Source organism: Muscardinus avellanarius (assembly GCF_963383645.1).
Source record: "Muscardinus avellanarius genome assembly, chromosome: 12".
In the NCBI taxonomy this organism is placed as follows: domain Eukaryota; kingdom Metazoa; phylum Chordata; class Mammalia; order Rodentia; family Gliridae; genus Muscardinus; species Muscardinus avellanarius.
The window spans coordinates 40,400,844-40,424,301 of record NC_137798.1 but is presented as its reverse complement, the minus strand read 5'-3'; the positions used below and the strand labels follow the sequence as shown (position 1 = coordinate 40,424,301).

The 23,458-nt window shown below is 39.0% G+C and overlaps 1 protein-coding gene across 2 annotated transcripts in view; it reads left to right on the top strand.

The window, feature by feature from the left end:
- Positions 1-23,458, top strand: part of BAZ1A (bromodomain adjacent to zinc finger domain 1A) — a gene marked incomplete at both ends in the record, with an annotated part of 82,868 nt that overhangs the window by 42,070 nt on the left and 17,340 nt on the right. The window contains 9 exons of one of the 2 annotated variants that reach the window (XM_080706704.1): positions 937-1,032; positions 1,150-1,374; positions 3,571-3,736; positions 4,761-4,874; positions 9,777-9,901; positions 15,395-15,991; positions 18,288-18,451; positions 19,824-19,978; positions 21,140-21,288. In XM_080706704.1, coding sequence (XP_080562830.1) covers positions 937-1,032; positions 1,150-1,374; positions 3,571-3,736; positions 4,761-4,874; positions 9,777-9,901; positions 15,395-15,991; positions 18,288-18,451; positions 19,824-19,978; positions 21,140-21,288 — 1,791 coding nt within the window. The remainder of the gene's footprint in view (positions 1-936; positions 1,033-1,149; positions 1,375-3,570; positions 3,737-4,760; positions 4,875-9,776; positions 9,902-15,394; positions 15,992-18,287; positions 18,452-19,823; positions 19,979-21,139; positions 21,289-23,458) is intronic. The other variant, XM_080706705.1, reaches the window with a different exon arrangement.

The following is a 23,458-nucleotide window of genomic DNA, read 5'->3' as shown; positions in this document are numbered from 1 at the left end:
TTGGGCTTCCAAGATATGTTTTAGTTGAAGAATTTGAAAACTGCTAATAGACTCACCTATTTAAGAGAAATGAAACCCAGATTAAACTATTTGTATAAAGGGTATATAGGCACTGCTGGAGCTAAAACTAAAATATACATGATCTGATGCTTAGTGTGAAGCTGTGTAAACTGTGCTGTAATAACAGAAGAGGCTTTTTTTTTGTAAGCTTAAGGTTTTTCATAGTGGACTCTTACTTTTTTTCAATCTCTTATAATTAGGAAATTTGGAGATACTTATACTGATGCTTTAAATACATTTATACATTTAAGTAGATTTGCTGTTTAGGTTTATTTGTAAGCTCTGTATTGTGTTCAAAGTTAAAGCAGTTAATTTAGAAAATACAGGGAAATCTTTGTTATTTTATGGATTGGAGATTTTTAAAAATAAAAATGGAAACTTTAATGAAAAAGTAGTTGAATGACAACAGTACTATCATCAGGTTCTTAGCTCTTTTTCTGGGCTGATTTTGTGATGATCGAAACCTATACTTTGTTATGATTTGATCTTAAAGTTTTAATTTATAAAAGATTAAGGAAAATGTATTCCAGTTTTCAAAGTAGACTTTTCTAAGATTATATTGAGTGTGAGAGGATTTGTTTTTAATTCTAAAGTGAGTTTTACCTTTTCTGTAATGTGTAAGCGCCTCTTTGTTGCTAATTTGGGAATTGTCTTCTCTATGTATTATAAGGAGAGTGTTCATGTAAAGTGCTCGTTCTAGGAGCTTGAGATGGAGGTGAAAACCAGGCAGAATGTGAATAATGCTTCTATTCAGTGTTGGTTCTTTTGAGGTTCCTGAATGTTAAGCTGTTTGCTGTCTCATGGTTTTAAAAGGGCATTATTCCCAAGTACTGGAGCTTTGAATCACACTAGAATAAAGTATTTATTTCCTTAAAGATTTAACAGAGGCTTTGGATGAAGATGCAGACCCCACAAAATCTGCACTGTCTGCAGTTGCATCTTTGGCAGCTGCATGGCCACAGTTACACCAGGGTATGTGTGGGTTTTATTTTTTTGTTTGGCTTTTTATTTTTAATTTATAAAGGTATATTTTACATTGCTAAGTATTGTTTACATTCTAAATAACTATTTCGTTTTTAACAACTATAGGCTGCAGTTTGAAGAGCTTGGATCTTGATAGCTGCACTCTTTCTGAAATCCTCAGACTGCATATCCTAGCTTCAGGCGCTGATGTAACATCAGCAAATGCAAAGTATAGATATCAAAAACGAGGAGGATTTGATGCTACAGATGACGCCTGTATGGAACTTCGTTTGAGCAATCCCAGTCTACTAAAGAAACTGTCAAGCACATCAGTGTATGATTTGACCCCAGGTAAACTTAGCAATTTGGAATTTTTATAACATGCCCACCTCACATCCTCTTGTGTTCTTATGCCCAGTAAACTAAGTAGAAATTTTAGATGATAAATCAGTTTTATTTTTTGTTTTTTGTTTTGTTTTGGTGTTTTTTTTTTTTTTTTTTTTTTTTTTGGTGGTACTGGGGTTCCTGGAAGCCCTTCTACCTCTGGGCTACACTCCCAGACCTATTTTTTATATTTTTATTTGGAAACAGGATCTCTTAAGCCAGCACGATTCTTCTGTCTCCACCTCCCAAGCGCAGGGATTGCAAGCGTGCGCCACCACGCCTGGCTGATAAATCAGTTTTTTTGTTTTGTTTTCGTGTGTGTGGTACTAAGGATGGAACCCAGAGGCCTTCTACCGCAGGCTATACTCCCAGACCTATTTTATATTTTATTTGGAAACAGGGTCTCACTAAGTTGCTGAGAGCCTCACTAAGTAGCTGAGGCTGGCTTCAAACCTGTGCGATCCTCCTGTCTCAGCCTCCCAAGCGTGGAGATTACAAGCGTGCACCACCATGCCTGGCTAAATCAGTTTTAAAGAAAGAGAAAAGGCAGTCTTTTAAGAAAAAATTGTTAAGCCAGGTGTGGTGGCACACATTTGTAATTTCAACGCTTGGGAGGTTGAGACAGGAGGATCAAAAGTCCAAAGCCAGCCGTGGCAACTTTGCAAGGCTCTGAACAACCTTGTGAGACCCTGTCTCCAAATAAGAAAAAGATTGGGCTAGGGTTATAGTTTGGAAGTAGAATGCATCTGGGTTCAATCACTAGTACTGAAACACACACACACCATACACCACACACACACACACACACACACACACACACACACACACAACCAGGAAAGGAAAAATATTAGAACACAAATAGTGATCTAAGTTGAAAAATTTAATATTCATATTAACTTTAACTATTTGATTTTCTTTTTTATTTGTATTTTCTAATTTTTTTTTAAGCTGGGCACAGTGGCACACACCTATAATCCCAGTATTTGGGAGGCTAAGACATTAGGATTACAGATTTAAGACTAGCCTCAGCAAATTAGACCTGTTTCAAATTAAAAATAGAATAGGGCCATGGTGGGAGGGTAACTTAAAGGTAGAATGCCCCCTTAGTTTCATATTTTAAATTGGGGTTAATATAGTACATCTACTACTTTTAGAATGCTAAGTGAAAATTAGCTAGAAAAATTCTTCTTTTATTCATTATTATATCAGAAGTTTAAACTATAAGTGCTAAATTAGCTATTTGTTTGAAACAGGGTCTTGCTAGGTTGCTCAGAGTCTTACTAGGTTGCTGAGGCTGTCCTCAAACCCACAATCCTCCTATCTTGGCTCCCAAGTACTGAGATTACAGGTATGCACCACTGCACCCAAATATATTTCAACTTTATTTGAACTTTATTAGCCTAAAAATTAAAACTTGAGCTGGGTGTGGTAGTGCATGCTTGTAATCCCCACGGTTGGGAGGCGGAGACAAGGAGGATTGTGCAGGTTCGAAGCCAGCCTCGCTGCCTTAAGAGACCCTGTTTCCAAATAAAATATAAAATAGGTCTGGGAGTGTAGCCCAGAGGTAGAAGGGTTCCATCTCTAGTATCACCCAAGAAAAAAAGAATAGAATAGAATTAGAACTTGAAAATTTGAAAAATGTTTCTGTCCATTTAATTACTATACAGGGTAGACATTAGTATTTGAAATGCTTCTTGTATCATTTAGCTGCTAAATTGAAATCAAAATTGCTTTGAAAAGATGCATTGGCATGTTTATCCATGAATTTCTACAACTTTTTGGGGGGGTACTGGCCTACCTCCAAGCTACACCCCCAGCCGTATGTTTTATTCTCTCTTTTGAAACAAGAGTTTCACTAAGTTGCAGAGAGCCTTAGTAAGTAGTTCACCTGGCCACAAAGTTAAAATTTTTAAACACAATTTCTTTATTTTTCATTGATAATACAGAAGTTGTTTACCAATTTTTTTTATTGGTGCATTGTAGTCATACATCTTAATGGAATACAAGATGGTAGAGGCATACATGCACACATCACCTAATTAGCCCTTACCAATTCTCACACTATTCTCTCCCCTCTCCCTCCTTCTCATGTTTGGTTTAGTGATTGACTTTGATATGTTTGTTAATGTACATACATCCTGTATGTTTACCAATTTTTGACAGGAGAAAAAATGAAGATACTTCATGCCCTTTGTGGGAAGCTACTGACCCTAGTTTCTACTAGGGATTTTATCGAAGATTATGTTGACATATTGCGACAGGCAAAGCAGGAATTCCGGGAGTTGAAAGCAGAACAACATAGAAAAGAGAGAGAAGAAGCAGCTGCTAGGTAAGAGATAATTAGTCAGTCATGCTAATGAAACCTTATTTATTTCAATAATTAGTCAGTCATGCTAATGAAACCTATTTATTTCTTTGCATCTAAAAACCATATTTCACATTGTGTTAAATATGATGTTGAAAGCTGGGTGTGGTGATGCACATTTGTAATCCCAGCATTTGGGAGGCTAAGACGGGAGGATCTGGGTTCGTGGACAGCCTCAGCTACTTAGTGAGGCCCTTTGCAACTCTGTGACCCTGTTTCAAAATAAAGACCAAAAATAGGGACGAGGGTATAGCCCGAAGTTAGAATGCCCCTGGGTTCTATCTGCAGTACCACAAAAAGAAAGAAGAAAGAAAGAAAAGAAAGAGAGGAAAGGAGGGAGGGAGAGAAAGAGAAAGAAAGAAAAAAAGAAAATATGATGTTGACCCGGGTGTGGTGATGCATGCTTATAATCCCAGTACTTGGGAGGCTGAGATAGGAGGATCACACAGGTTTGAAGCCAGCCTCAGCTACTTAGTGAGGCCCTCCACAACTTAGACCCTGTTTCAAAATAAAGAATAAGCTGGGCGTGGTGGCACACACTTGAAATCCCCGTGTTTGAGAGCCTGAGACAAGAGGATCGCACAGGTTTGAAGCCAGCCTTAGCTACTTAATGAGACCCTGTTTCCAAATAAAAATTTAAACTAGGTCTGGGAGGATAGCCTGGAGGTAGAAAGCCCCCCTGGGTTCCACCCCCAGTACCACCAAAATAATAATAATAATAATAATAATAATAATAATAATAAAAAATAGGGCTAGGGTGTAGCTTAGAGGTAGAATATCCCTGGGTTCCATCCTCAGTACCGCCAAAAAAAAAAAAAAATGTTGGCTTACACTGACATTTGGCTTTACAGAGACATTATAAATGAATGGATTACTATATTTTAGTTTTGTTAATAACATTTGGGCCCTTTTTGTAATTTGATAATTAATGGAAAGATGTTTATAGTGCCTTTGCATCACTAAAATATATTTTAATTTGAATTTTCAGAATTCGTAAAAGGAAGGAAGAAAAACTTAAGGAGCAAGAACAAAAAATGAAAGAAAAGCAAGAAAAGCTGAAGGAAGATGAGCAGAGAAATTCAACTGCAGATATATCTATAGGGTATGGTTTGAGTTACATACTGATCACTTATTCATTTTACCAAACATGAGAATAAAAATTAGGGGGCTGATAAAATGCCTCTGAGTTTCATCCTCAGTACCACAAAAAAAAATCAATAACTGTTAAATCTTAAGATTATAGGTCCCAGACTTGTATTGGCTATATTGTATAGCCAGCAACAAATAAGTTAAGAAATTGAATTTGGATACTTAAGAAATTTAGTAGATGGTATTGTATACCTGTAATTACAGCTAGTTAGGAGGACCACAAGTTCAAGTCTAAGCTGAATTTAGCAAGAAGCAGTATCAAAAATAAAATAAAAAAGGACTGGGGATATAGTGTAGTAGTAGAGATGCTTATCTGGCATGCATGAGTCCCTGGATTAAATCTCAGTACCACCACCACCAAAAGAAAAGAAAAGACTAATATAAATGGCACAACAGTACCAGCAATCAAATAAAAAAGAGAATTATTTCTCATCAAAATTAAAAATTTTGCCAGGCATGGTAGCGCACACTTGGGAGGCGGAGACAGGAGGATCGCGTAGGTTCGAAGCCAGCCGCCATGCTGGCTTAAGAGATCCTGTTTCCAAATTTTAAAAAAGTATAAAATAGTTCTGGGAGAGTAGCCCGGATGTAGAAGGGTTTCCAGGAATCCCAGTACCACACACACACACACAAAAATTAATTAATTTCTTGCCTCAAAAGACACTATTGAGCCAGGTTAGTAGTGCATGCTTGTTATCCCAGTATTCGGGAGGCTGAGACTGGAGGATCGCAGTTCGCGGACAGCATCAGCTATTTAGTGAGGCTTTCTGCGACTTAGTTAGACCCTGTTTCAAAATAAAAAGTAGAGCAGGAGGTGTAGCTCAGAGGTCGAATGCCCCTGGGTTTCATCCCCAGACCCACAAAAAAAAAAAAAAAAAAAAAAGACACTGTTGAGAAAGTTATAGGATAGCCTAGTGAATGGGAAAAAATATTTTCAAATTCTATCTAAGAAAATTGTATCCAGAATATATAAGGAGTTCTTACAACTGAATAATAAAAAAGACAACACAATTTTGCTGAATGTGGTAGTAATCCAGTATTTTAGAGGCTGAGGCAGGAGGATCACAGGTTTGAAACCAGCCTCAGCAATTTAGTGAGACTCTCAGCAACCTAATGTAATACCCTGTTTCAAAATAAAAAATAAGGCTAGGGCTATAGCTCTGAAGTATAATGCCCACCTTTGCGTTCAGTCCCCAGTATTGCGCGCGCGCACACACACACACACACACACGGACTTCTGATATATGGTGCAGATAGAGACAGAAAGTAAATGAGTGGTTGCCAGGGGCAATAGGAAAAAGAAAATTAGAACTAATATTAATGAGCCTGGCCAGGCGCTACATGCTTATAATCCCAGTAACTGGGAGGTTGAGACAGGAGAATCACAAGTTCAAGGCCAGCATGTGGTAATTTAGTGAGATCTTGTTTTCTAACTAATAATAAAAAGGGCTGAGGGCATAGCTCACAGATATACCCCTAGGTTTAACCCTCACTCCCAAAAAAAAAAGAAAGAAAAGGAAGAAGTAACTATGAATGGATATCGGTTATTTCATAGGAACGAGGAATGTTCTGGAATTAAATAGTAATGATTGTGCAACCTTGTATATATACTAAAAACCACTAAGTTGTATGTATGTATGTATTTATGTGTGTGTGTGTATGTATGTATGTATTTGTGGTCCTGGATATGGAGCCCAGGGGCATTCTACCTTTTAGTTATACCCCCAGCTCTGTTTTTTATTCTTTATTTTGAAACAGGATCTCACTCAGTTGCAAAGGGGCTCACTAAGTAGCTGAGGCTGTCTGAACCCCAATCCTGTCTCAGCCTTCTAAATACTGAGATTACAAGTGTGTGCCACCTCCCCCCCCCCCGCTAAGTTGTACACTTTAAAATAAATGGTGAGCCAGGTGTGGTGGTGCACACCTGTAATCCCAGTACCTGGGAGGCTGAGACAGGAGGATTGCAGGTTCAAAGGAAAGCTTCAGCAAGTAGTGAGACTCCCATCAACGTAGCAAGACCCTGTTTCCAAATAGAAATAAAATCAGGCTGGGGGTGTAGCTTGGAGGTAGAATGCCCCCCTGGGTTCAATCCCCATTACCATAAAAAAAATGAATAAACGAATGGTGTTTTTTACGGTGAATAAATTACTTGTCAGTTTGTTTTTCATTTTTGGTGCTGGGGATTAAACCCGAGCCCTCCTACATGCCAGCATGTGCTCTACCACTGAGCTGTGTCCCTCTCTGAATTTCCCTCCTGCTGGAGATTGAAACCCGAGGGCTCTCTACCACTGAGCAGTCTTTTTTATTTTGAGACAGGGTCTCTTAAGTTGTCATGGCTGCCTCTAACTATAACTGCTTCAGCCTCTGAAGTCACTGGGATTACAGGTATATACCACTGCGCTGGGCTCTCAATTTTTAAAAAGAGAAAATGTAGAATATACACATAATAGATTTTTTTGGCACTGGTGTTCTGTTTCTTAACCACACCCCAAACCCTTTTTATTTTGAAAGAGTTTCACTAAGTTGTTGAGACTGGCTATAAACCTGTATCCTCCTGCCTCAGCCTCCCAAGTACTAGGATTACAGGCCTGCACTGCTGCTCCTAGCTACACAATAGAATGTTACTCAGCTTCATAAGCACATATCACTTGATGTGTTTCCCTCCACATCTGACCTTATTCTTTACTCCCCATTTCCTGTATATGTTAATGAGATTGGTAGTGATACCTTCATATGTGAACGAACGTAGCATTATTTGAACTCTTCTGTTTCTCAAGCCTTGTTTTTCTCTTCAAGATTCTCTCCCACTACCCTACTGGTCTCTCTCCTCATTTAACTGAATTCCCTTTTGTTTTCTATTTTTCTCTAGCTTCTACATGTGAGAGAAAACATGATCCTTCACTTTCTGAGACTGGCTTAATCTTAGCATAATCTCTAGTTCTATCTATTTTCCTACAAATGACATAATTTTGTTTTTTGTTATGTGTATCAACTTGAATCTTATTATGAAGTGTAATTGCATCTACCAGTAAAAGTGTAAAAAATAAAATTAAGCATGATATAGATTCTCTTTAAAGAATATTTTAAAAATATTTATTTATTTAGTTAGTGGTACTGGGGATTGAACCCCAGGCATCATGCATACTAGGCAAGCATCTACCACTTGCCTAGTATCCTCCTGCGATCCTCCTGTCTTAGCCTCCCAATTACTGAGATTACAAGTGTGCGCCACCACACCTGGCTCTTTTTTTTTTTTAATTGAAAAAGTGTTGCTAAACCAAGCATGGTGGTGCACACTTGTAATCCCAGTACTTGGGAGGCTGAGATGGGAGAATCACAGGTTTGTGGCCAGCTTTAGCTATTTAGTGAGGCCCTCTGCAACTCAGTGAAACACTGTTTCAAACTAAAGAATAAAAAATAGGGTGAGGGGTGTAGCTTGGAGGTAGAATGCCCCTGGGTTCCATCCCCAATACTGCAAAAATAAATAAATAAATAAATAAATAAATAAATAAATAAATAAATAAATAAATAAATAAATGTCTTGCTGCACAATGCACAAAGTAGCCTCAAATTTGTGATCCTCCTGCCTTAACCTCATAAGTGGCTGTGTTATGGCTGTGTGCCATTGTGCCCAACATCTCTCCTTATTGTTTATTCTCATGCAGCCTCACTTAAGTGCATTCTCTTTTTCTCCAGAGTACATGTGAACTTGCAAAACTCCACTTTGGATGTAGAACATAAATGGTAGAGCTATTTCAAAGTTCATGTAATTTTAGTTTTAATTCAAACAACATAATTGATTAAATATTTACTTAGTTTATTTTGCCTACATATTCTATCAGAATTTGACTGTTTCTCCAGTATTTTCTACTTACCTCCTTTCTACATTGAGTCATCACCGCCTCCTAGCCAGCATCCTGCTGTTTCAGGTCCTCTGTGATGGTATTCCCTCATCTGCTCTCTGACCCAGATAACTTTCCACATAGCAGATGAAATGTTTTCTAATTTTGTCACTTCCCTTTTCTAAAGGCTAGGCTTTTTTTCCTATTGCTTTTTGGATAATAATGCCTTTAAAGGCTAAGCATGATCTGACCCTGCTTTTTTCTCATTTATATTTGGGATTACTACTTTCTCATTTACACTTTCCTCAAAATTATAGATTTCTTCCTTTGCTCTTCAGCCACATCCGTGCCTGTGCATGTGTTATTTCTTAACAGGACCTGCAGCTCTCCTCCCGCTGCTGCTCACTACTGCCCCAACTCCCTGGGCCTGCAGTTGAGATGTCACTTCTTCAAGATGCCTGTCTTGGTCCTGGACGCTAGATTTGGTTCTCCTTGAAATGTTTGCTAGTACCTCAAACTTCTCTCCTCTCCCCCTCCCCCTCCCCCTCCCCCTCCCTCCATCCCTCCCCCTCCATTCATCCATCCCTCTCCCCCCCCCCTCTCTCTCTCTCTCTCGTACTGGGGATAGAATCCAGAGGCATTTGACCTCTGAGCTATATCCCCAGCCCTATTTTTTATTCTTTATTTTTGAAACAGGGTCTCACTAAGTTGCAGAGAGCCTCACTAAGTAGCTGAGGCTGGCCACAAATTTGCGGTCCTCTTGTCTTAGCCTCCCAAGTACTGGGATTACAAGCATGCTTCACCATGCCTGGTTTTGAGCTTCTCTTTAAGTACTTAGTACATATTTTAATCTTGCAATGCTTTATGTAATTCTATTTTCTCTGCATGACCATAAGCTCCTACTTAAGTGAACATAAGTATATTGTTCACTACTTTGTAGGCAGGCAATAATACTTTATGAATAGATTTAAATATGTTCATGAATAAATATAATCTTTGTTTTTATCCTAAAGGGAGGAAGAAAGGGAAGATTTTGATACTAGCACTGAGAGCAAAGAAATAGAGCAAAAGGAACTCGATCAAGATACGGTCACTGAAGATGAAGAGGACACGGGACCACATAAAAGAAGCAGAAGGGGTAATGAGATTTCTTAAGGGTGTGCTTATTTGTTTTTTTGTTGTTGTTGTTTGTTTGTGGGTCTGGGGATGGAACCCAGGGGCATTCTACCTTCAAGCTACACTCCCAGCCTTATCTTTATTATTTATTTTGAAACAGGGTCTCACTGAGTTGCAGAGGGCCTCACTAAGTAGCTGAGGCTGTCCGCGAACTGCGATCCTCTGGTCTCAGCCTCCCAAATGCTGGGATTACAAGTGTGTGCCACCAATCCCGGCCTTTATTTGTTTATTTTAATTCAAAAGATTCTTTGTTATTTCATTCTATTCTGAAATACATGCTAGATTATTTTCACTTGTAATTCCAAGATGTGTAAATTTTGTTTGGTTTGTTTGTTTTTTGCAGCACTGGGGATTTACCCAGGGGCATTCTTCCTCCGAGTTATATACAACCCCAGCCCTATTTTTTATTCTTTATTTTGAAGCAGGGTCTCACTAGGTTGCGGAGGTCCTCACTAAGGAGCTGAGGCTGGCTTCAAATCTGTGATCCTCCCAAGTACTGGGCTGACAAGTATGTGCCACCATGTCCGGCTTATACATATGTTTTCTAAATGCCCACCTTGTAGCTTATGAGTTGTAAAAGTGGTGACTATTTTGTTATACCTATCTGTAATAGATCAATTTCTGGTACCTGCAGCCTTTAGTTGGCAAGTTTTACTGTGTTTTTGCATTTATTGCTTTATATAAAGTCAACTCAAAATTTTTATTCCAAAGCCGGATGTGGTGGTACATGCTTATAATTCCAGCATTTGGGAGGCTGAGACAGAAGGATCGCAGTTCACAGCCAGCCTCAGATACTTAGTGAGGCCCTCTGCAACTCTGTGAGATCCTGTTTCAAAATAAAGAATTAAAAAAAAAATAGGCCTGAGGGTGTAGCTCAGAGGTAGAATGTCCCTGGGTTCCATTCCCAGTATCGCAAGAAAAAAAAAAAAGAAAATTTTCTAATGTATTTGTTCAACATGCATTGAGTGCCTCTTATATGGTATAGATAAAAAGATCAATAATGGAGCCGGGATTGGTGGCGCACATTTGTAATCCCAGTACTTGGGAGGCTGAAACAGAAGGATCACAGGTTCAAAGCCAGCCTCAGTCACTCAGTGAGGCTTTCAGCAACTTAGTGAGATCCTGTTTCCAAATAAAATATAAAAATAGGTTTGGGGGTATAGACCAGAGGTAGAAGGCCTGGGTTCCTCCCCCAGTACCACCAGAAAGAAAAATCAGTAATACTTTTCGGCATTACATTAATGAGAATGGATATTTATACTGCTTTGAAATTTTTATAAATGTCCAATAACAGAGAATACACTTGAGCTGTTGACACAAATTATGTCTTGGGATTCTTAGCCATCTCCATTTTAATAACCATCAAAAAAAGATCCTTAAGTTAATTCTGTATTTGTCATTTAGATGGGATCTCTGGTTTTTTAATCATATTTTCTAAGTGATTACTCTTGGTCATGGAGAGGGTATATTCTCTGATTACAATGCAGCTGATTTTTTTTAATTGGTTCATTGTAGTCACACCTCTTAATGAGGTACAGGATGGTGGAGGCATACGTGCACACATCACCCAATTAGCCTTTACCCCGTTCCCCTTCCCTGCAATTGATTTCAAAATCCAAAAAACTTTTATGTGGTTAGTGTTTTCAAATACACTTACTTCTGAGTAACAAGGCAAAAACAAAACCATAATGGAAACTAGAAAATATTTTAAATTAATCAATACTGAGTATTAACATTTGTTGGGTCCCGTCTGTATTTAGAGGGAAATTTATAGCTTTTAGTACACATTGAGAAAGAAGAAACACACTGAGCTAGATATTCAAGAAGCCAGAGAGCCAGGTTCAGTGGTGCATACCTATAATCCCAGTATTTGGGAGATGAGACAGGAAGATCACAGGCTTAAGGACAGCCTTGGCAACTTAGTGAGACCCTATTTCAAAATAAAATAAAATGGCATTAGGAGTGTAACTCAGAGGTAAAATGCCCCTAGGTTCAGCCCTAATACCCCAAAAAGAAAAAAAAGTAAGAGAGGGAAAAATAGGATGGCCTCCCAATTAAAAGGAAATAATAGATAAAACTAATAGAAAATAAAAATACAGTAGAAAGAACAACAAAACTAAAAAATTGTTCTTTAAAAGAGAAAGACACACACAACAAACTTTTGTTGAAATTGATTTTCAAAAAGAACAGAAAGGCAGGTATGGTGGCACATGCCTATAATCCCCATACTTGGGAGGCTAAGACAGAGGATCACAGGTTTGAGATCAGCTTCAGCAGCCTAGTGAGAATCTCACTAATATAGAAAGACCCTGTTTCAAAACAAAAACATAAAAATTGGCGAGGGTATAGTTGGAGGTAGAAGCCCCTGGGTTCAATCCCAGTAAAACACACACACACACACACACACACACACACACACACACACACACACACACCACGTCAGGGCACAATGCCACGATTGGTACCAGTACCCAGGGTGCTGAGGCAGGTGGGAGTCTGAAACAGGAGGATCACAGCTTCAAGGCCAGCCTCGGCAACTTAGCGAGGCTCTGTTTTAAAATAAAATAGGTCTGGAGGTGTGGTTCTGAAGTAACATGCCCCTGGGTTCAATCTCCAGTACAGAAACAAGAGAGGCCGTGGGTGTACCTTAGTGATAGAGTACTTGCCTATCAGGCAGGAGACCTGGGTTGGATCCCAACACTGTACTGAAAAAAAAAGAAAAGAAAAGGATTATAATAAATGAAATTAGGACTGGAAAGCAGAGCAACGTAACTATAGAGTTAAATTTTACAGGTAAGGAGGTCTGATATAGTTCAGTGATAAGAGTACTTGCCTATCCCACCTACTCACCATCGTGCCCAACTTGTGAAGAAATTTTAAAATGTGAATGGTCCTAAACTATGAACAAACTTGAGTCAGTACTAAAACTCTCCCATAGAGAAAACATTAATGCTACTGGGCACAGAGGTACATATCTGTAAACCCAGTACTTGGGAGGCTTAGATAGGAGAATCATACAGATTCGAAGCCAGCCTCAGCTACTTAGGCTCTCAGCAACTTAGGAAGACCTTGTTTTCAAATAAAATATAAAATAGGTCTGGGAGTGTAGCCTGGAAGTAGAAGGCCCCTCAGTTCCATCCATAGTACCACAAAAATAAAATAAATAGAAAGGGGCGATCCAGGCATGGTGACGTACACTTGTAATCCCAGAATTTGGGAGGCCGAGACAGGAGAATCACGGTTCACAGGCAGCCTCAGCTACTTAGTGAGGCCTCTTGTCACTCTGCGAGACCCTGTTTCAAAATAAAAGAATAAAAAATAGCGCTGGGGATGTAGCTCAGAGGTAGAATGCTCCTTGTTTTCCTCAGGGGGAGGGCAGAGCCGGGTGTGGAGGCACACACTTATAATCCCAGTACTTGGGAGACTGAGACAGGAGAATAGCAATTGGCAGACAGCTCATCTACTTAATGAGGCCCTCTGCAACTTATTGAGACCCTGTTTCGAAATAAAGAATAAAAATAGGGCTAGGGTGTAGCTTGGAAGTATAGAATACCTCTGGGTGCAGTCTCTAGTACTAAAAAGACAGAAAGAGAAACGTCAGTTCTAAATAGTGATAGAGGTGAATTCTGCCAGATTTTAAAGGAGATAATTCCAGTCTTCAATCTTTTTCGAGCAAAAGAAATAGAAGCAACACTCCACAGCTCTTAAGTCAGTTTGTGACTGAAAGAGCAGAGTTTATTTATTGTAAAAGTTCATGTAGATAATTAGGGGTCCAGGTCTTTTGATCTTACTAGTACTCCCTTAGTGTGGGTTTTGCTGCCAGCCTCACGTTCGCAAATGATTCATTCCTGTTTCCATGCTAGCTAGTTAAGAAGGGGAAGGAAAAAAGGGAAGCACAACTCGGGTTACACATGTTTCTGCTCCCATCACTTTGACCAGTTCTTTATGTAGCCAGGCCTGTGGTAGGAAATGATACCCTTCTATTGGATTGCAGTGTCCAGCTAAATATTAGTGATTCTGTTACCTTAAAGTGATGTTTGGCTGTGCACAGTGTTACACATCTGTAATCCCAGCTACTTGGGAGGCTGAGGCAGGAGGATCACAAGTTTGAGGTCAGCCTCTGCAACTTAGCAAGAGTCTCAAAATAAAAAAGGGAAAGGGCTAGGATTATATCTCAGTGGAAGAGTGCCTCTGGGTTTAGTCCTCAGTACTGAAAAGAGAGAGAGAGAAGTCATGATTAGAAAGGTGATAGTTTATGAGCCAAATCTGACCTGCCCCATGTCTTTGTCTAGTTTATAAGCTAAAAGTTTTTAAATAGTTGAAAAAAAAACCAAAAGAGTAAGTACTTAGTGATAAGTGAACATAATATAAAATTAAGGTTCACTGTTCATAACTTATTTTGTATGTGTGCTACTGGGGATGGAACCCAGGGGCATTCTGCCTTCAAGCTACACTCCCTCGGTCCCATTTTATATTTTATTTTGAAACGGTCTTATTGAGTTACGGAGGACCTCACTAAGTTGCTGCGGCTGGCCATGAACTTACAATCCTCCTGTATTACAAGCGTGCACCACCACCCTTGGCTCCTAAACATTTATTGAACACAGTAATGCTCATTCGTTTCCATATTGTCAGCCAATGCTTTTGTGCCACAGTGGTAGAGCTGAGTAGCTGTAACGTAAGATTCTTGCTAGCTGGCCCTCTCTAGAAGTGGTTTGCTGAACTGTCCTTACAAGGACTTGATGCTGTCGGAGGATGACCAATAGACTCTATCTATTGCACTCTTCAGTATGGAAATTGAAGATTTTGTCTGTTTCATTTTATTTGTTTACCCAATTTCATATTAACATATAACAAATAGTGTATTAGTTTGCTTGGGCTGCCAGAGTGAAATACCACAGACTGGGGTAGCGTAAACAACAGAAATTTGTTTTCTTAACTCTGAAGCTTAAAGTCCAAGATCGGGATGCCAGCAGTGTTGGTATCTTGGCAGGCCTCTTCTTGACTTGCACAGCGGGCCTTGTCACTGTGTCCTCATAGGGCCTTTTCTCTGTGTATGCGAGAGAACAGAGCTCAGCTGTCTTCTTGTTAAGGACACCGATCCTGTTGGCTTAGGGTCCCACCCTTATGACCTTGTTTAAGTTTAATCACCTGCTTAAAGCCACTAACTCCACATTCACATTTGGGGTTAGGACTTCAGCATGAATTCTGAGTGTGGGGAACACAAGTCAGTCTTTTTTTTTTTTTAAGATTTAAAGAAGTTTATTAAAAAGATAGAAATACAGAAAATAGAAATACAGCTCCATACCAGACTGGCATGGAGGGGTGACTCGAAATGAATACACCCCACAAGTCAGTCTTTAACACAAATAACTTGGGTAGCTTTGTATCCTATTTTTGTAGTAAAAGTTTAAAATATGATGATAAAGATAAGTGTTTTTTTTTTCAACTACAGGAAAAAGAGGACAAACTGAATTTAAAGAATATACAAGGCCAGAAGAGATAAACTGTGTAATGCAAGAGCCTCTTACTGCTGATGAGGAAAAAGCTTTAAAACAGGAACACCAACGAAAAGAGAAAGAACTCCTAGAAAAAATCCAGAGCGCCATAGCATGTACCAATATCTTTCCCTTGGGTCGTGACCGCATGTACAGACGATACTGGATTTTCCCTTCTATTCCTGGATTGTTTATTGAAGAAGATTATTCTGGTCTGACTGAAGACATGCTATTGCCTAGACCTTCATCATTTCAGAATACTGTACAGTCTCAAGATCTTCAGGTATCTGCTAAAACTGGAGAGTTTTTGACATCTGAATCTACCTCCAACATTGAGCAAGGTCCATGTGGTGATTCTGCACAGCTGCCAAAACCAGTGCATAAGCCAAATCGGTGGTGCTTTTACAGTTCCTGTGAACAGCTAGACCAGCTGATTGAAGCTCTTAATTCTAGAGGACATAGAGAAAGTGCCTTAAAAGAAACTTTGTTGCAAGAGAAAAGCAGAATATGTGCACAGCTAGCTCGTTTTTCTGAAGAGAAATTTCATTTTTCAGGTAAATTATGAAAACCATTTTCTTCATTCCACCCCCAACATCTCCCCATAATCTGGTCATGCCAGATTAAATGTTTTTCATGGTATTAGAAATATGTTCTTAAAAACACCTTATCTTTTCATTTTGACTATGTTCTCAGTTTACAAGTTAAGAGTTTGGGGGTATATTTTCCTATAGAAATAAGGTTCTTGAGCCAGGCATGGTGGCGTACACATGCAGTTCCAGCTACTTGGGAGAATGAGAACAGAAGATGTCTTGAGCCCAGGAGTTGAAGGCCAGCCTAGATAAGATAGTGAGACACTATTGTGAAAAAACATGAGAAAACAAGGTGTCTAAATTCCATTGGGTCCACTTGGATTACGAGGGAACCACCTGAGTGTGAGAACATAGGTGTTCTTCCTGATTGCCTCATTTCTTGGTTAGTAAGCTCTGAATGCCATCAGCTTTGAAGATACCACCATTGTGAATGAGGTTACTCAATAATGAAATGGAGACACACAACACACACACTTTTATTAGTGCGTTGTAATTATACTTTATAATCACAAATATAAATATATATCACTATAGTCAATTTTAGAACATTTTCATCACCTCAAAAAGAAACTCTTTACCTTTACCTACCACTCCCTGTACCCCTCTGCCCTGTCCTCCTCCCAGCCTTAGGCAAGCACAGATCTTTCTGTCCTATAAAACTTCCTAGGAATGGAATCATATAATCTATGGTGTTTTGTGATTGATGTCTTTGACTTAGCATTAATGTTTCCAAGATTTTTTCAGAATATAGCATGTATGAGAACCTCATTCTTTTTTATGGCCAAAACAATATTCCATAGTGTGTGTGTGTGCATTACATTTAATTTATCTCTTTGTTAGTAGATAGACATTTGGATTGCTTCCGCTTTTTGGCTTTTATGAAAAACGCTGCTATAAATAGACATATACAAACCAAGTGTGGTGGTGTACGCTTGTAATCCCAGTACTTGGGAGGCTGAGACGGGAGAATCACAGGTTCACAGACAGTCTTAGCTACTTAGATAATGCCTCCGCAACTTAATGAGACCTGTTTCAAAATAAGGAATAAATAGGGTTTGGGTGTAGCTTGGAGGTAGAATGTCCCTGCGTTCAATCTCCAGTACCACACACACACATACACACTATACACACTATACATACATACATACATTGTGTGTATATACATATATATGTATATATACACATATAAAAACACAAATTTTTGCATTGGCATAAGTTTTCATTTGTTGAGGATATACCTGGGAGTAGAATTATCAGGTTATATGATAACCCTGTCTAATCCTTTGAGGAACTACTAGATTGTTTCATAAAGTGGCTGCACTGTTTTTCTTTCTCACTCATGGTGTGATGGTTTTAATTCCTCTACTTTCTTGCTGACACTTACCTTGCTTTTTTATTGTAGCTATCCTGAGGGGTGTGAATTGGTACTTCACTGTTGTTTTGACATGTCTTTCCTTGGTCATGTACTTATTAGCCGTTTATATATCTTTCTTAACAAAGAAATGTTTATTCAAGCTGGTCATGGTGGCACACACTTGTAATCCCAGCACTTGAGAAGCTGAGACAGAAGGATCGCAGAATTGCAGCCAGCCTCAGCTACTTAGTGAGGCCCTCTACAACTTAGTGAGAACCTGTTTCAAAATAAAGAATAAAAAATAGGGCTGGAGGTATAACTCAGAGGTAGAATGCCCCTGGGTTTCATCTCCAGTACCACCACAAAAGAAAGAAAAAAAGAAAGAAAGAAAGAAAGAAAGAAAGAAAGAAAGAAAGAAAGAAAGAAAGAAAGAAAATGAAATGTCTATTCAGATTCTTTGTCTAGTTTTTAATTAGGTTATTTGGCTTTTTATGGAAGTATCAGAGCTCTTTGTATATTCTGGATATAAGGCCCTTACTAGATATGATTTGCAAATATTTATTCATTTATTTTGGCACTTCAGGATTTACAAAGTGCCTTGCCTTTATATCTATTATCTCAAAGTCTTAACAGTCACATGGAATAATTATATTTTTTAATTTTTTTTACTTTTTGTTACCAAGGACTGAACCCAAGGCATTCTTCTGCCACACTACACGCCCACTCCTTTTTTATTTTTTATTTTGAAACTGGGTCTCCGTAAGTTGCTGAGGCTAAGCCTCTAACCTGCCATCCTCTTGTCTCAGCCTCCCAAATTCTAGGATCACAGGCAAGCACTACCACACGGGGCTGTAATTAAATTTTTAATAAGAAAATAGTAATAAAGGTATTTGATTACTATTTCAGGCAAACCTCAAACTGATAACAAACCTACATGTACTCGGGGAAGATCTTCCAATACATATGATCCATCTCAGATGTCTGCAGAAAAGCAACTTGAATTGAGGCTTAGGGATTTTCTTTTAGATATTGAAGACAGAATCTATCAAGGAACATTAGGAGCAATCAAGGTTTGTCCTCATTCACATCCTTTGTTTTTCTAATCTTCTTGGTCCAGACATTTTGATTATTGTTATTTATATATATGAAGCCCATGGGGGGTTTTTTTGGTGTGTGTGTGTGTGTGTTATTGGGGGTGGAACCCAACGGCTTTTCTACCTCCGGACTACACTCCCAGACCTATTCTCTATTTTATTTGTAAACAGGGTCTCACTAAGTTGCTGAGAGCCTCACTCAGTAGCTGAGACTGGTTTCGAACCTGTGTGATCCTCCTGTCTCAGCCTTCCAAGCACTGGGATTCCAAGCGTGTGCCGCCACGCCCAGCAAGGCCCATGTTTTGAATAAACAGCAGGGAAGACTGCACCTTTTATGAAGACTCTTTATTCTCCTGCATCAAAATGTTTATATATGATGCCAGGCATGGTGGCCCACACTTGTAATCCCAGCATTTTGGAGGCTGAGACAGAAAGATCACAGTTCGCAGCCAGGCTCAGCTACTTTAGTGAGGCTCTTTGCATTTCAGTGAAACCTGTTTCAAAATAAAGAATAAAAAATAAGGCTGGGGGTGTAACTCAGAAGTAGAATGCCCCTGGGTTCCATCCCCAGTTCTGCCAAAAAAAAAGTTTTTATATGGACATAAATTTTTTAAATAGACTCTACCTTCTTAAACAGAACTTAATGAATATTATTGATTTTTTAATAGTTTAAGAAATATGTTTTGTTGTATTTTCATTAGATATTGAAATGTGTAAGAATATATTTTCTTCTTGACTTGCTCCTGCTTTCTCTGCTAAATCTGGTTTGTTGGTTTCTTTGTTACCTTATTTATTTATTTATTTATTTATTTATTTATTTATTTATTTACTCTTGCAGTACTTGGGGTTGAACCAAGGGCATTCTACCTCCGAACTACATCCCAGCCCTTTTTGTTTTTGGAAACAGGGTCTCACTGAGTTACAAAGGGCCTCACTAAGTAGCTGAGGCTATCCGTAATCCTCCTGTTTCAGCCTCCCAAATGCTGGGATTACAAGTGTGCGCCACCACGCCTGGCATGTTACCTTTTTTAAAATCTGTAAGTAATTCATATTGAATATATGTTCTCTGTCCATGCCTTTGCCATCTTCTGTCACTATTTTGCTACTGTCAATCAACCAATTTTAACATTTATGATTTTTTGACAGTAAGGTATTAAAGCTTTCATCTATGAATGATCTGAATTTCATTTTGGCTACCTACTAACCTTATTTTTAGATCCCTTTTTTATTCATAATCTGCTCTGGAATATCTCTGAATTAATTTTATATTTATATTAAACTTTATATGTCTTAGGACCAACATATTCTATTTTTCAAAAATAGAATTTACTATTGAATTTTGTTACAGGTTACAGACCGACACATATGGAGATCAGCCTTGGAAAGTGGAAGATATGAGCTGTTAAGTGAGGAAAACAAGGAAAATGGAATAATTAAAAATATGAATGAAGATATAGAGGAAATGGAAATTGATGAGCAAGCAGGAGTCATAATTAAAGATAGGTATAAAAAAGATTTTCAAAAGTAACCATCAACTTTTTCTTGCCACTTTGATTTCAAGGTTCTTTTAAAGTAAATGTTTCTTTTCCTTTTAAAAACTTATGAGGAAGCTGGGCATGGTGGTGCACGCTTGTAATCCCAGCACTTGGGAGGCTGAGACAGGAGGATCGCACATGTTTGAAGCCAGCCTCAGCTACTTAGTGAGGCTCTCAGCAACTTAGTGAGACCCTGTTTCCAAATAAGGTATAAAATAGGTCTGGAAGTATGGCCTGGAGGTAGAAAGCCTCTGGGTTCAATCTCAGTTACACACACACACACACACACACACACACACACACACACACACACACACACACTTATGAGGACCTTAATTCTAACCATTGAAATTATCATTTTCTAAACCTCAAATCTCTGTTACTACCCTTTGTATTAATGCAGCCAAAAGACAACTCATTCAAATAAATACTTTTATTTTGTGTATATATGTGCGTGTGTGATACTGGGGATTGAATTCAGGGGTGTTCTGCCTCTGTTGTATTTGTTTATTTATTGTTGTGGTACTAAGGACCCCAGCGTAATTTTTTTTTTTTATGCAAACAGGCTTTCTCTAGATTGCGAGCCCTTCCTAAGTTGCTAGGGTGTCCTCACACCTGTGATCCTTCTGTCTTAGCCTCCCAAGTACTGGGACTACAGACACAAGCCACCATACCTAGCTATTTTATTTTGAAACGGTTTCTTGCTAAGTACTAGTACTGGAATTACAGGTGTGTACCACCACACCCAGCTTGGTTTGCACTTTGAAGTGATCATTTTACCTATACTGTGGAGACTTACGGCAGAGGGAGCAAAACTGGAGGTTAGCGAACTAGTCAGAAGGCAGTTATAAAATTATGTCTCACCCAGTAACAGAAGCAAGGCAAATAGCGATAAGGTGCCTAAGATACATGGGCTTTAAATTCAGTATCTATCACCTCTCTAAAAGTTTTCTCATAAGCCTTCCTCTTCCCTTCTCTCCTTCAAATACTTGCACACTGCCCTCCTAAATGAATCTCTCCCTCCCAACTAGCTTATAACAGATCCTTGAGATTGTGAAGGAATGAGTAGGCTCTAGTTTCACCTAATAGTCTTTTAAAGTACCATGAACTCTTCTTTGTTTTAATGTAGATTTTTGGGGATAAAAACAGAAACGCCAAGTGCTGTCTCCACTAATGCAAGTACCCCACAGTCGGTGAGCAACGTGGTTCATTATCTGGCAACTGCACTCTTTCAAATAGAACAGGGCATTGAACGGCGTTTTCTCAAAGCTCCACTTGGTAAGTACCTGTTTAACTTCAAAAAGTTTGTTATATTTTAAATAATTTTGAAATTGCTCTTCAGTAAAAGTTTTACTTCCAAACATAATGAAATTGATAGATTAATATGAAAAACTGGAGATTGCTTTCACTTTATTTTATTTTTTGCAGTACTGAGGATGGAACCCAGGAATACTCTACCTTCAAACTATACCCCCAGCCCTGTTTTCTATTCTTTTTATGTTTGAAACAGGGTCTGAGTTGCAAAAGCCTCACTGAGTAGCTGAGGCTGTCTGCAAGCCACAACCCTCCTGTCTCAGACTCCCAAATGCTGGGATTACAAGCATGCACCACCATGCCCAGCTTGCTTTCTTTTTATGAGTTCTTTCAGGTGAGATTTATTTTTTAAACAATGTTTCAAGCCAGGTGCACGCTTGTAATCCCAGCATTCCGGAGGCTGAGACCTGGAGGATCGTGGTTCGCGGACAGCCTCAGCTACTTAGTGAGGCCCTCTGCAACTCAGTGAGAGCCGGTTTCAAAATAATAAAAAATAGGGCAGGGGGTATAGCTCGGAGGTCAAATGCCCCTGGGTTCCATCCCCAGACCCGCCAAAAAAAAAAAAAAAAAAAAAAACAATGCTTCAGCCAGGTATGGTGGCACACACTTGTAATCCCAGTACTTGGGAAGCTAAAACAGGAGGATTGCAAGTTTGCCACCAGCAACTTAGTGAGACTCTGATTCAAAATAAAGAATAAAAAATAGGACTAGAGGTGTAGCTAGGAGGTAAAATGCCCCAGGGGTTCCATCCCCAGTACCAAAATATATATATGTATATGTATATATGTGTGTATGTATGTGTATATATATATATATATATATATATATATATATATATATATATATATATATGTATGTATGTTTGGGGATGTAGCTTGGAGGTAGAATGCCCATGAGTTTCATCCCCGTACCACCGAAGAAAAAAAAAACACTCTGTTTCAAAACAAAAATTGAAAGGGTTAGGGATATAGTTCAGAGAAAGAATTAGATTCTGGGTTTAATCTCCAGTATTATTTTAAAAAGAGGGGAGATGGAAGCCTGGAAGGAATAATCTTTAAAAGTCATAGCTTTTTTGTTCAGATATCAAAGGAGGAACAGTTTGAATAGATTAATTTTTTTTTTTTTTTGCAGAATTGGGGGGGGGGGTGAACCCAGGGGCATTCTACCTCTGAGTTATACCCTAGCCCTATTTTTTATTCTTAATTTTGAAACAGGGTCCACTAAGTTGTGAGGGGCCTCACTAAGTAGCCGAGGCTGGCTGTTCAAGAACCTGCCATCCTCCTTTCTAAGCCTCCCAAGTACTGGGACTCCAAGCATGTGCTACATGCCGGCGGGGTTGTTTTTTGGGGGGATGGGAGTTCTTTTGCTACTTTATTGGGAATTTTTTTCAATTGGTGCATTGTAATCGTCCATCTTGATTGAGGTTCATGTTGGTAGAGACATACATGCATGCTGTACTCGTTGGGCCCTCCCCCAGTTCCTTCCTACCCTAATCGCGTCCCTCCTCTCCTTCCCATGCTCAGCGTAGTGACTGTGATGTTTGTGTGTGTACATCACATTCCTTGAGAATGTTTCCCTCTCCCCCTCCATCTCCCTCAGTTAGGTCACCTTCTTCATTCACCTAAGGTTTTTCCCTTGTCTGGAGTCCCTCCTATGTCTCATTTTCTCCCTAGTTTCTGCATATTAGGGAGAATGTCAGCTTTTCACTTTTTGTGACTTACTAATCTCACTTAGCATAATGTTCTCCAGTTCTATCCATTTCCCTGCAAATGACATAATTTTGTTCTTCCTTATGGCTGAGTAAAATTCCATTGTGTACATATCCCAGAGATGCAAATCAAAACAACCTGAGATTTCACCTAACCCCAATTAAAATGCCAGTCATTAAAACAACAACAAAGCCGGGCGTGGTGGCGCACGCTTGTAATCCCCGTGCTTGGGAGGCAAAGACAGGAGGATCTCGCAGGTTCGAAGCCAGCCGCGCTGGCTTAAGAGACCCTGTTTCCAAAAATAAAAAAGTATAAAATAGGTCTGGGAGTATAGCCCGGAGCTAGAAGGGCTTCCAGGAACCCTAGTATCACCAAAAAAAAAAAAAAAAAAAAAAAAAAACAACAACAACAAATGCTGGTGAGGA